The sequence below is a fragment of the Salvelinus fontinalis genome, chromosome 8, assembly GCF_029448725.1.
Source record: "Salvelinus fontinalis isolate EN_2023a chromosome 8, ASM2944872v1, whole genome shotgun sequence".
NCBI classification, from domain to species: domain Eukaryota; kingdom Metazoa; phylum Chordata; class Actinopteri; order Salmoniformes; family Salmonidae; genus Salvelinus; species Salvelinus fontinalis.
This window is the reverse complement of record NC_074672.1, coordinates 22,946,923-22,961,232: the sequence shown is the minus strand read 5'-3', so window position 1 is coordinate 22,961,232 and position 14,310 is coordinate 22,946,923. Positions and strand designations below refer to the sequence as shown.

General features: G+C 43.8%; 1 protein-coding gene across 1 annotated transcript; it reads left to right on the top strand.

Moving 5' to 3' along the window:
- Positions 1-91: 91 nt before the first annotated feature.
- On the top strand, positions 92-8,815 carry LOC129861438 (transmembrane protein 26). The gene is made up of 4 exons (XM_055932818.1): positions 92-2,951; positions 5,649-5,796; positions 6,271-6,976; positions 8,805-8,815. The coding sequence occupies exons 1-4, from the start codon at positions 2,758-2,760 to the stop codon at positions 8,813-8,815; spliced, it is 1,059 nt and encodes a 352-aa protein (XP_055788793.1). The 5' UTR covers positions 92-2,757.
- Positions 8,816-14,310: the final 5,495 nt, after the last annotated feature.

Below are 14,310 nucleotides of genomic sequence, written 5' to 3'. Positions count from 1 at the left end.
ACAGTATATACATATGAGATGAGTAATGTAGGGTATGTAAACTATGCCACTTTATGTTTACATACCCTACATTACTCATCTCATATGTATATACTGTACTCTATACCATCTACTGCATCTTGCCTATGCCGTTCTGTACCATCACTCATTCATATATCTTTATGTACATATTCTTTATCCCTTTACACTTGTGTGTATAAGGTAGTAGTTGTGGAATTGTTAGGTTAGATTACTTGTTGGTTATTACTGCATTGTCGGAACTAGAAGCACATTTCGCTACACTCGCATTAACATCTGCTAACCATGTGTATGTGACAAATACAATTTGATTTGATTTGATTTGATTTACATGATGAAGTAAATTCTAAATTGCATCTCTAACCAAGAATAAGATAGGGGTTTATTTGCAGTACGGTTATTACTGCTTATTACCTGTTATTACTGCTTACTAGTACTTCTACCGGTTGTTGACTGTATGGTTAGGAAGTACCATAAAAACTATTGTAACCTCCTAGCTATATTCCCTTAGTGATCAAATTACATTTATTTATAAAGCCCTTTTTTACATCAGCAGATGTCATAAAGTGCTTATACAGAAACCCAGCCTATAAATCTAAACCACAAGCAATGCTGATGTAGAAGCATTGTGGCTAGGAAAAACTCCCTAGAAAGGCAGGAGCCTAGGAAGAAACCTAGAGATGAACCAGGCTCTGATATCTTGGGAGTCTGTTTTTGGTTCACGTTTTCTCCGTGTGGAGGCTGGCTAGGGGGCGTGAGTAAGGCTGTTATCAGGCCCAGCAGTGCTGAACCGACCAGGGGCCAGCCCTGGGTGGGAAAGGGCAGGGCTGGGTGCCCATGGCAGGCTGTCTCCTCCAGTGTAGATAACTTTGTTCTGTGCTCAGAGAGATGACATCATGAAGGATGGCGATGAAGATGTCGGCGCAGAGATGGGAAGCGTTATCTGCTGCCCTTCACTAACAATGCCACCTAGCGGACACACACACACACACACACACACACACACACACACACACACACACACACACACACACACACACACACACACACACACACTAGGCCTTACATAATATTTACGATTGGTGCTCCAGGCCAGAACTCATGGGGAACTGCAGATCCACTTTCTCCCAGATGTTGTCAACAAAAAGTTATTCCATAAGACAATTCCAAGAGCTGTTTACCCAGTGGCATTCTGCCAAATTAAGATATCTAATAATGTTGGATGAATGATACTGCAACACTCATGAAGGTGTTATGACTGGTTTTTATAAAGATGTTAGGAATGCCTTAAATATGTTATGAATGCCCCTTTGAAGTCAAATGTTACCCAGAGATTTAGTGATCTATTATCTCCTGTGCCTTCTCATACAGTGGGCTACCTCTGTCAGACATGGTCTGTGTTGGGAGCCAGGGATGGTGGTGGTGTGTGTATTTAGGGTGGGAGGTGTTTAAAAAGCAGACACAGTGGCACAACTTAGCCATATCATATAGAAGTGAGGGACTGCACATTACAGGGGTGTATCTACTCACAAAAACAAAAGCCTCTCAAACTTGAAGAAATATTGGAGCTACATTTAAACCACTCTTAAGAAAGATTTAATTTCATCTGGACTCTTCACTCTGTAAGTATGACCATATAGTGTATACATGTATATTGTATGAAGAAATTAGACTGACAACACATTTTGATCATCACAATAATAGTTTTGTACTTTTTGTACAAAAGTTAGAAGTTTAGTTAGTTAGCTACTTATAGTTATAGGGAAATCAATAAAATAAGTTATGTAAACATATACATATATTTTTTAAAGTACTTCTAGGGCCCGATTTCGGGGACTGTCAGATTAAGAGGTTTTAACCAGCTCAAATTGTAACCAACAGTAGATGTGACAAACATGGACAGTGCATTGGCCAGGGACCACTCCTAGTCATCATGATCATACAGCAGATTATCCTAAATGATCCAATATAAAATGATTCACCTTAAAAACATGTTTTTTTTTTATGTCTCCGTACAGTCCTTTGAAGTTGACTGGCGGAGATCAGTTAACAGTTTTGTAATACACACTCACTAATCACTCTCAAAGTCACACTTTGGCTCCTCGCACAGTTCTTAATCAGTGATGGCTTGTTTCATCCTACAGACTAGTATCTGGCTGACCTAGATCAGCTATGGAGGCTACTCATTGTCTAATGCCAATTCAACTGTTTGGTTTGGTCACAGATGGGCTAATACTGAATGTATAGGTTGATAAAGCTATTAGCCATACAGTATGGTATGGTAACCTAGTTCATCAAGAGTCAGTCTGAGCCTAAGTGTTCAAATTTTAAAGTGCGATGATGACTCAAATATAAGAGGCTTTTAGACTCAGTTCGTTGCAAAAATGTGTTAAAAAATATTCTTACTATCATTTCTGCCGCTGACACTCACTAACCTCCTGGGTGATACCACACATACTGTAGTAGAGCACTGGTGAGGTTCCAGATAGAACAGCTCTAGGATGAGCTTACCTCCTTCATTGTCTGGCTCCATCTGTTTGTGTTTTAGCCAACTCCTCTGACTATTCATGTATGACATGACAATGATAATCTAAGGAGTTGACTGAAGCAGATCTGGGACCGGACACCTCATTTGATCCTAACCTTAACCATTAGGGACCAAACTGACCTTAGGTCAGTGTCTTAACGGACACTTCATCCTCCTCAACTGGGGCTTGTGGGACTCCTCTCTCAGACAGGATGTGTCGCATCATCAACTTCCTGCTGGCTCTGCTGAGCCGTTTCCTGTTTGCTGTGCATGGAGTGGTGACCGTGTGGCGTGTGGTCGCCGTCAAAGGGGAGCCCCTCTATTGGCTGCTGCTGATGGGCGTGGCTCTGCTGGGTGTGGAGATGGCAGTCACCATCAAGTGTACCCGCAATGCAGAGTGGAAATGGTAACGTCTATATAACATCTATAGCCTTACAGTGCCTTCTACAGCAATGACACAAAGCTAATAATGATAATCATTACCTATCATACACAATTAAGTCTTATAATGACTGCATTAAAATGCATTATACCTGTTGGCAAAGCAAAGTATTAGCCAAACTGGTTCTGGTACCAATGTTACGTTGTAAGAATGAACACATGAATTTGCCAGTGCTTCCTCCTTTTGCCCTGTATAAAGCCACAAGGCAATAACTTGTCCCTCTAACATCAGCCACTCATGCTACACTTACTTCCAATTCATATACACACTCACATTTTCAACTCATTTAGAAGCCCTCTGCTCCATTATAGTGCATGACTTCGATAAAGCGTCCTCCTCACAATCTATTCTCCATAATTTTCACAGTGCACACACACACACACACCCACACACACACACACACTCACACCCACACCCACACGCGCACACCCACACCCACACCAACACGCACACCTACATACACACCGACACGCACACGCACACAATACACAATGTAAGACTTACAGTGGCACCTCCATTTTTGCACAATCTTTATTATCTATTCATGTCTCGGGAGTCTTAGCCCAAGTGGAAAACCTAATGAAAAACAATCAAACAGCCCCAGGGTTACACAGCAATTGTAATAATGATTAACCACACAAATGAACTCATTAATTTCATGCAAGGAAAAAAAAAAATCCTCTCCTGTTCATGTTGCGATAAATGGAAATGTTAGATAGAAAGACATTAGCAAATAAACCCGTTGGCCTGGCTGTCTTCACAGTCTACAGAGCTCTGCCTGTTTTTTTAAAGGGGTGGAATTGGGATTGAAGGGTTGTAGTTGTCTTTTTTATTTTATTTTTTATTTTATTTTACCAGGTAAGTTGACTGAGAACACGTTCTCATTTGCAGCAACGACCTGGGGAATAGTTACAGGGGAGAGGAGGAGGATGAATGAGCCAATTGTAAACTGGGGATTATTAGGTGACCATTACATTTACATTTAAGTCATTTAGCAGACGCTCTTATCCAGAGCAACTTACAAATTGATGCATTCACCTTATGATATCCAGTGGAACAACCACTTTACAATAGTGCATCTAACTCTTTTAAGGGGGGGGGGGTTAGAAGGATTACTTTATCCTATCCTAGGTATTCCTTAAAGAGGTGGGGTTCCAGGTGTCTCCGGAAGGTGGTGATTGACTCCGCTGACCTGGCGTCGTGAGGGAGTTTGTTCCACCATTGGGGTGCCAGAGCAGCGAACAGTTTTGACTGGGCTGAGCGGGAACTGTACTTCCTCAGAGGTAGGGAGGCGAGCAGGCCAGAGGTGGATGAACGCAGTGCCCTTGTTTGGGTGTAGGGCCTGATCAGAGCCTGAAGGTACGGAGGTGCCGTTCCCCTCACAGCTCCGTAGGCAAGCACCATGGTCTTGTAGCGGATGCAAGCTTCAACTGGAAGCCAGTAGAGAGAGCGGAGGAGCGGGGTGACGTGAGAGAACTTGGGAAAGTTGAACACCAGACGGGCTGCGGCGTTCTGGATGAGTTCTGGATGACCATGATGGTTTGAGGGCCAGATTGGGAATTTAGCCAGGACACCGGGGTTAACACCCCTACTCTTACGATAAGTGCCATGGGATCTTTAATGACCTCAGAGAGTCAGGACACCCGTTTAACGTCCCATCCGAAAGACGGCACCCTATACAGGACAGTGTCCCCAATCACTGCCCTGGGGGATTGGGATATTTTTTAGACCAGAGGAAAGAGTGCCTCCTACTGGCCCTCCAACACCACTTCCAGCAGCATCTGGTCTCCCATCCAGGGACTGACCAGGACCAACCCTGCTTAGCTTCAGAAGCAAGCCAGCAGTGGTATGCAGGGTGGTATGCAGCTGGCACATAACCTGCACATAAACCATTTTCTCTAGGGATATTGACCTCACCACTGTACTAGTGGAACTCTTTTACGAGGTGGTGAGCGGCAGATATAGTGAGACACTTATTGTATGCATCCAAAATATCTCTCTCTCTCTCTCTCTCTCTCTCTCTCTCTCTCTCTCTCTCTCTCTCTCTCTCTCTCTCTCTCTCTCTCTCTCTCTCTCTCTCTATGTATAGCTCTCCATCTCTATGTATACAGTATATCTCCCTAATAATATGATATGTCCTTCAACAACACTCTGACTATCTCGCTTGCTGGATTAACTGTCATTTTCCATGAAAAGCCAGTCTATTTATGCGACTCTTGCTCCTTTTCTAACCATCGTCTCCTGCATGGCTCAGGGCCCTGAACTGAATGAACATAAACACTGGATGACCTCTGCTCCACATCCTTCAAAGGGATGACAGGAAATTATGCCATTGCCGATTCTAACGCAACAGGGGAATGATTCCTCCATCGATCCTAATGATGCTGCAGAAGCCAGCCTTCATATTTCCTCCATGTGTGGAGGGGCATGCTGAGACGGAAACTTACTCCAGGCCCCTCTCTCCCTCTCACTTTGAAGTTCTCTCCTCGTGGAGAAGGCTTTGCACTGTCAAGTGGGATTTGCATACATGATGAGAATAATTGGCCGTCTGAAATGGGACACTTCTGTAAGGCTTACTTCTTATACTGACTGGCCAAAAAATTGTGTGTGTGTGTTGCTAAAAATAGCTTCCCCCTTCCCTCCTCGTCGCTTTGCTTTTAGGTTCTCCCCCATGGTTTTCCTCTACCTCAGTACCGTCATCCCCTCCATTTGGTTCCTGGAGCTCAGCCTGCTGCAGTACAAGCTCCCTGTCAACATCTCCTCTGGCCCCGAGCTAGAAGAGCTGCTGGCTCACATCCCCATCTCAGCGGTAGGTATCACACTACAACCCCCCCCCCCCCCCCCCCCCCCCCCAGCAACAATTAACTGATACCTGATCACAGATGAGATGTGAATCTCTAGGGATTAATACATTATAAGGGAGGATGAGGGAAATGTAATTGACACATTGATTGAGATGTGATTGAATGAGAAGTCCGGATTAGACTCACTTCAAGATACTCTCAGATATTTCTGTGATGTATGATTTTGGGGCTATTTCTTTCTTATGGGATTTTTTTGTGGAATTTTTTGCCTCATGGCTACTTTTGAAGTTTGGGGACGGAATTGATTTGAATCTTGGAGACCAAGATAACGACAATTGAGTCAGGATAAATTCCCTCTTCAAGGCTCGAATGTGTACATTTTATCTTCTGGTTAAGGAGCATTTTTTAAGATACATAGTAACTTTCTTAGAATACAAAGTATAATCTCATTTCATTGTGTGTTGTGTTGACTGACGCAGGACATCTTGCAGCTGGACCCAGAGAACTGGGCGGCAGGGCTGGAGCAGACCATGCTCATCGTACTGGTGCTGGGCCGCTGGCTTATGCCCAAAGGAGACATGTCCCGCGACCAGCTCTCCCAGCTCCTCATGGTCTACGTGGGCCTGGGCGCTGACATCCTGGACATCTTTGACACCTTCAAGGAGCCCGAGGTCAAGACCAACCGGGCCGTCATCATTATGGGCCTTGCCCTCTTTTCCTGGGCCCTCATGCAGTTCCCCTTGGTTCTGACCCAGACCAGCCCCCCCAAGGCCCATCTCCAGCCCTGTTTGTCCCAGCCCGGCTCCCCCCAGTGGGGCCTCTCTCAGGAGGGAAGTGTGGCTGTAGTGGAGGGACTGCCTGGAGCTCCCCCCTCCTGCTATACACCGTGCTCCTCCAGTGAAGTGTGGAGTCTGCTGTTGACTGTGGGGCTCCAGGACGGGCCGTTCCTCATCTATCGCCTCTACCTCATGATCAGGGAGAACGTTCTCAACCAGCTAATGATCTTCTTCACCTGTAAAAACATCCTTGTCGTCCTGCTGGAGTTCTACAGGATCTTTGTGGTGCAGTGTGAGCAGCAGGGGGAGGCCTGCCAAGGGGGGCTGGAGAGGTGTGCAATGCCCTGGTGCCAACAAGCCCAGGAGGAGGAGGTGGAGGGAAGACGACAGGAGAGTGGAGAACAGAACTGCCAGACAGAGGAGGGGGGGGAGGGGGGCGGGGAGAGGGAGGGGGAGGAAGAGGGGAAAGGGAAGCGGGAGGGTAGCAGGGAAGGAGAGGAGGATGAGGAGTAGGGAGGAAAGGAAAGTGGAGAACAGAGCTGCCAGACAGAGGTGGAGGTGGAGGGGGAGAGACAAAGAATCAGATCAGAGGGGTTGCCAGGTGTAGAGCCTACGATGTCATGATGCATGACTCGACCCTTAGGCAGAATCTCCTTCACACACCAAGAGCCTGCCAACTCTATAACCTCCAGTTAAAAAGTGTATTATGAAGAGACTCTGGTCTCTGGAGGCCAAGGAGTAGGGTAGTAGACCACTGGGCAAGTGGAGTCCCTGAAAATTGTATCATATATATTATGTAATTCCCATGATAAATCTATGATAAGAGAGGGAGAGTGATGTACTTTCCATGAACACTATTACGCGACATACAACATCAGTCCACCAAGATGACTACAACCCAAGTCACATCTGTGAATCTCTCTGTGACTGTCTTTATATAGTACAAAATGCTATGTGTATTATAGGTAACTAACTAATGCAGGGTTTCCCAAACTCGGTCCTGGGGTCCCCCTGGGTGCACATTTAGTTTTGTGCCCTAACACTACACAGCTGATTCAAATAATCAAAGCTTGATTATGAGTTGATTATTTGAATCAGCTGTGTAGTGTTAGGGCAGAAAACAAAATGTGCACCCAGGGGGACCCCAGGACCGAGTTTTGGAAACCCTAAAGTAACATGCATTACTTAGCTAACACCAGATCAGTCAGTAGCAATGTATTATTGTGCCTTTGATTTGTTGTATTCTTAGGAAACATCTGATTTTGTATGTCTTATTTGGAAATGTTATCATTTTGTAACATTATACATTGAGACATAGCTTAGTGTGATCTTTTGATTTGGATCATAATGATAATGATGATGAAGATTGTGGTGACGGTAATGATTTGAGAGATCTGTGTCTGTTTTTAAAATCGACATTGTTTCAGAAAATGCTTTTAAGCTTTCTGTGTTGAAAAATGCATGGAAAAAAGCTCTTGGTTGGTTGTCCTTTCATTTTCTACCATGTGATGGCAGTGTTACCAAGTCAAACGAACCACAACTCAGCTGTTTATCAAATGAAAAGATACATACCAATGAGACAGAGCATTCCAAGCACAACGTTCTCTTCAAAGTAACACGATTCACAATATTAACAATATTCACAGCGGTGGTATACGGTTTGTACTTGACCAGTTCCATTATTTGACATGCTCTCCATTCCACAGATCTTATGATGAGATTGGACTGTGTCATTAAGCAATTCAAATGTTAACGCCGTTAATAGTTTGCTCGACCCCCCAAATCCCCCCCCCCCCCCGTCTGATATATTGGATTTGGTGATGTGCCTATTGTATTGTTACTTTTACAGTAGTATCAACTTGGGGCCATTGTCAGACATTACAGCTTTTGGATTCATCTGCGGATATGTGTAGTTTATAACACAGTTTCGGGAAGAGAGCTTTAAGTTTCAGAGGACACATTTAATCCACAGCATGAACTTCCATATATGGGCACAGTCTTCCGTATTGGAATGCAGCCTTAGAGCAGGAACTCTATATATGGTCCCAGACACCCATATTGGAATGTGACTTATTAGCAAGGAACTCCATATGGACATAGAGCCGTGACCATGCCAATCTGCTCACCCGCATCCAATCTTCATTAACCACAAACCTTCCTCACTCACCTGAATACCCTTGCTCAATCAATCACCCTCATAGTATTTAAACGGCGTCCATCTTCACTCCTTTGTACAGGGTCGGGATAGGAAAGAGGAAGGAAGATGGTGGACAAACAAGAAGAGGAATATTGGGACAGGTACACAGAAACGTGGATTTCTGAGGAGGAATGGAAGTGTAAGAAGAGGTCGAAGAGAATGAGGAAACCAGAGGGTGGAGTTGAATTCGAGGAAGATGGTGAAAAGAATTGAGATAGTGTCAAAGAAGATTGATGTTAAGTGCAAACAGAGTGAGCCATGCACCAGACCGAGTTCTGGAGGTGAAATGGAATTGAACGGGGGCAAGTTAAGTGAGGTGGAAGGTTTGGCGAAGAGTTCGGAGCCCGAGCCTGACATCGATGGGCATGATAAAGAAGAGGCTCGTCCAGTAGGAGTGACATTTTTGGGGAAAGTGGATCCTTTCCTTTTGGTGAATCCATTTGTGGTTTCAGGGTGGGTGAGAAAGCAGTTGGGTGCTGTTGAATCAGTGAAAGTAACCTGTAGTGGACTTGTGATATTTGTTTGTGTTTCTTCTGCCCAGAGGGAGTGGGCGCTCCGTGTCATGCAACTTGGGTTAAGATCTGTTTCTGCTCTGCTCTTAGGAATAGGGCACGATTGAAAGGAGTCATTTCTGGGGTAGCGTTAAGTGTGGAGGTGGAGCAATTGAAGTTGAAAATTCCTGGTGTTTGAGACGCCAGCTGTTTGGTTCGACGCAGACCTAGTGGTGAGTGTGGTGAAACAGAGGAGTCACTGTCAGTCCTTTTGAGTTTTTACCTGACAAAATCATGGTAGGATATATCAGTTATCCTGTTAGAGCTTTTGTCCAGAATACACTGAGCTGTTTCAGGTGCAACGTTTATGGTCATGTCGCAGCAGTGTGTAGGAGGGAGATTCCAAGATGTGGGAAGTGTGCAGGAGGGCATGGGATAGAGGATTGTGTAGTTTCGGTAGATAAAATGATGTGTTAACTGTAGGGGTGCCCATGTTGCTCTGAAGACAGGTTGAAGTGGCCAGAGTCAGGGTACTGCAGAGGGTGTTGTACAGTGTGCTGAGGCAGTGAAGAAAGTAGAGGAGGATGTGTCAAAGGTGAGTGATCTGGAGAGGATCCCTGTGAGTAGTGGATCTGAACCAGCGCAGAGTGATTGGCCAACGAGTGATATATCCTTCAACAAGGTTTGCTTCTTAGCGTTCATACTTAGCAATGGTTATCAACTGTACTGCAGAAATGGAACATAATCACATAAAATAGATGTTGTGGTGGCAGCTGCAGAGAAGTATTTGGGTATACGAGTTTTGACATCAGAAGAGTTACAGGGTGTGTTGTGTGGTGGTGTCCCGTCCTAATAGGGTGTTGGCGTGGTACAGGAGCAGAGGGTCAAAGTAGTGCAATGGGGTAGTGGGTTTTTAATGTGTAGGGTTAGTTGGAAGTTTTTTAAAATTATTATTATTCGGGGGTTTTTTGTATCATAAATGTAACGTGAGTGACGACACGCTACTGCGCAGTAGGTGACGGCATGCACAAACAAAATGTGCTTTACAGGCCGTACTGCAAGTTTGTGCTGAGCCATTGATGGCCGGGGGTTGGCCCTGCCAGCAGGCTCAGCACAACCACAGTTCACTACTGGGGGCTCACCCAGTTACCATCTCCGATGCCGAACTCGTGAAAGTGATATTATTATAATTATTATTTTGATTTACACGTACAAAGCTAAATGCTGAATTGTTGTGTACATAGACTGAAATAATCCAACAACAGTACTCAAATGAAAACCACAAAATATTTGGGATGTGGCTATTCCTGGGGCTTGGGTGAGGATCTTGCAGGCGACAGCCCACTTCGCTCTGCTGGGCTCAATTCACACAGTCTCAACTGTCAACGGTCTTTCTGCTCTCAAGGAATGATGAATCGTTCTCATAAAAGGAAACAAAATGAAACCCAGCAAAAACGATGTAAAACAACTTGTATGGCAATTCTTGAAACTCCTAAATGTCTTTCTCATTCTATGAGAACCAAGCCTTTACATTGCCACCAAATCTAACTCCTTATCAACCTAGCCTCAGGGCAATTTGTACGATTTAGGATGTACATTTCTTTCCCTCCATTTAGTATAGTATGTTATGTTACGTTACAAATGGAATAGCATTCGTACAATATCATATGAATTGGAGGACGTATAGTAGCAGAACACCATAGCAGAGGCGGTCAGTGCCATTTAAGATGAGGGAGGATGTTTATGTTTTAATGAGCATGGCCTTAGTCATCCAATATGCTGTAATAGAAATGTCATTAATTTTCCATTCACACAGTTCACTGTAACAGCGATAGGTTTAGGCTACTACATGATACTCAAATTTTCCCTATACCCATCATGAGTTTGCTACAACCTAACCTATGAATGAAAGTTTACAATGTAGGTGCACACAGGTGGAGAGGAAAATTTTGAGGAGACAGACAGTGACACATGTACAGACAGTGACACATTCAACACTGCCTTGCACACTCTTGCCTGCATCTAGCTGATCTAGGGTGTAATCATTAATCCAACAGTTGCAAAGGAGAGTTTCTATGGGACAAATTCAGGTGTGTTTATTCCCGTTTCGTTCCATTTGCTTCTGTTTAAGAAACGTTTTTCAACAGAATCGATGGAATGAATACACCAATGATCACGCGTAAACACAGTTCACTTTCATAGCAGCCACGTTATATTCCTTCTCGCATCTATGCGCTCTCTTCCTCTCACCTTTTCCATTCGCTTGTGGACTTCAATGCACAACACATCAGCTGTATGTGAACGGGCAAAAAAAACGTTCCAAGCCAAACCATATCATAAGTGCTACACACAGCCAACATCGTTGTTACTATATTAGCTAACGTAACTCCATAGTCAACATAACTAATAGAACTAACACGTATGAATTAGTAAACCCGCTACAATCATGCAGTAACGTTACAGTGTACAGTCAGTAAGTAGTTTAGCACTAACACTGGCAGCCCCTGGTGGCAATACATTTGTAAAACCAAAAGCTTACCTTGACTTGGAAGAGTTCCAGTGTTATGTTGGATAGTCATAGCCAGCTAGCTAACATAACCTCCCTCTGTTTTAGCAGGGTGATTGAGTAGGCTAAACTAGCTAGCTGCATTTGCTAGCTGAGTAAGTGAAACTGGAAGTGAAAAAATGACTCTCCATCTCTCTCTTGTTTGTCCTTCATTTAGGAAGAAATGAATTTGTTCAAAACTGTTCAACTATTGTCTTTCTCTCTTTGAGTCAACTACTCACCACATTTTATGAATTGCAGTGCTAGCTAGCTGTAGCTTATGCTTTCAGTACTAGACTCATTCTCTGATCCTTTGATTTGGTGGACAAAAAGTCAGATCATGCTGCAAGAGCTCTGATAGGTTGGAGGATGTCCCCCGGAAGTTGTCATAATTACTGTGTAAGTCTATGGAAGGGGGTGAGATTGTATTGAAGTCGATGTACAGTGCCTTCCGAAAGTATTCAGACCCCTTGACTTTTTCCACATTTTGTTACGTTACAGCCTTATTCTACAAAGCGAAAACAGGTTTTTAGAAATGTTTGCGAATAAAAAACAGATATATCTTATTTACATAAGTATTCAGACCCTTTGCTATGAGACTCGAAATTAAGCTCAGGGGCATCCTGTTTCCATTGATCATCCTTGATGTTTCTACAACTTGATTGGAATCCACCTGTGGTAAATTCAATTGTTTGGACATGATTTGGAAAGGTACACACCTGTCTATATAAAGTCCCACTGTTGACAGTGCATCTCTGAGAAAAAAACCAAGCCATGAGGTCAAAGAAATTGTCCGTAGAGCTCCGAGACAGGATTGTGTCAATGCAAAGATCTGGGGAAGGGTATCAAAAAATGTATGCAGTATTGATGGTCCCCAAGAACACAGGGGCCTTCATTCTTAAACGGAAGAAGTTTGGAACCACCAAGACTCTTCCTAGAGCTGCCCCCCCCGGCCAAACTGACCAATCGGGGAGAAGGGCCTTGGACAGGGAGGTGACCAAGAATCCAGGGTGGTCACTCTGGCAGAGCGCTAGAGTTCCTGTGGAGATGGAAGAACCTTCCAGAAGGACAATCATCTCTGCATCACTCCACCAATCAGACCTTTATGGTAGAGCGCCCAGATGGAAGCCACTCCTCAATAAAAGGCAGAGGACAGCACTCTTGGAGTTTGCCAAAAGGCACCTAAAGACTCTCAGACCATGAGAAACAAGATAATCTGGTCTGATGAAACCAAGATTGAACTATTTGGCCAGAATGCCAAGTGTCACGTCTGGAAGAAACCTGGCACCATCCCTATGGTGCAGCATGGTGGTGGCAGCATCATGCGGTGGGGATGTTTTTCAGCAACAGGGACTGGGAGACTAGTCAGGATCGAGGGAAAGATTAACAGAGTAAAGTAAAGAGATATTTGATGAAAACCTGCTCCAGAGTTCTCAGGACCTCAGACTGGGGTGAAGGTTCACCTTCCAACAGGACAACGACCCTAAGCACACAGCAAAGACTCTTTGGCCTGAATGTCAAGGAAAGTCTCTGAATGTCCTTGACTGGCCCAGACTTTAACCTTTTCGAACATCTCTGGAGAGACCTGTAAATATCTGTGCAGCGACGCTCCCCATCCAACCTGACAGTGCTTGAGAGGATCTGCAGAGAAGAATGGGAGAAACTCCCCAAATAAAGGTGTGCCAAGCTTGTAGCATCATACCCAAGAAGACTCGAGGCTGTAATCGCTGTCAAAGCTGCTTCAAGAAAGTACTGAGTAAAGGGTCTGAATACTTATGTAAATGTCATATTTCCGTTTAGAATTTTTTATAAATTTCAAAAAATTTCTAAAAAACAGTTTTTGCTTTGTCATTATGGGGCAATGTGTGTAGATTGGTGAGGGGGGAAAAAACGATTTAATCAATTATAGAATAAGGATGTAACCTCACAAAATTTTGAAAAAGTCAAGGGTCTGAATACTTTCCGAAGGCACTGTACCAAGCTGTTCTCCAGCTACACCAATTATTTGGTGGCATGCAAATATATTTAGGATAGTTTTATCTAAAAAGGATAACTTTTCCAATGTTTTACAAAAAAAAAAAATGAAATTCACTGAGGAGGATGGTCCTCCCCTTCCCCCTCTCAGGAGCCTCCACTGGTAGAGTTGCTTACCAAGATGGCATTGAATGCTCCTGAGTGGCCTAGTTACAGTTTTGACAAAAATCGTCTTGAAAATCTATAGCAAGACTTGAAAATTGCTGTCTAGCAATGATCAACAACCAACTTGACAGAGCTTGACATTTTTTTAAAAAGAACAATGGGCAAATAATGTACAATCCAGGTGTGCAAATTCTTAGAGACACCCATCTGTAATTGCTGCCAAACGTGATTCTAACATGTATTGACTCAGGGTGTGAGTACTTATGTAAATTAGGTATTTCTGTATTTAATTTTCAATATATTTGCAAACATTTCTAAAAACATGTTTTCACTTTAGGCATGCCATAACAAAGGGGTTGAATACTTATTGA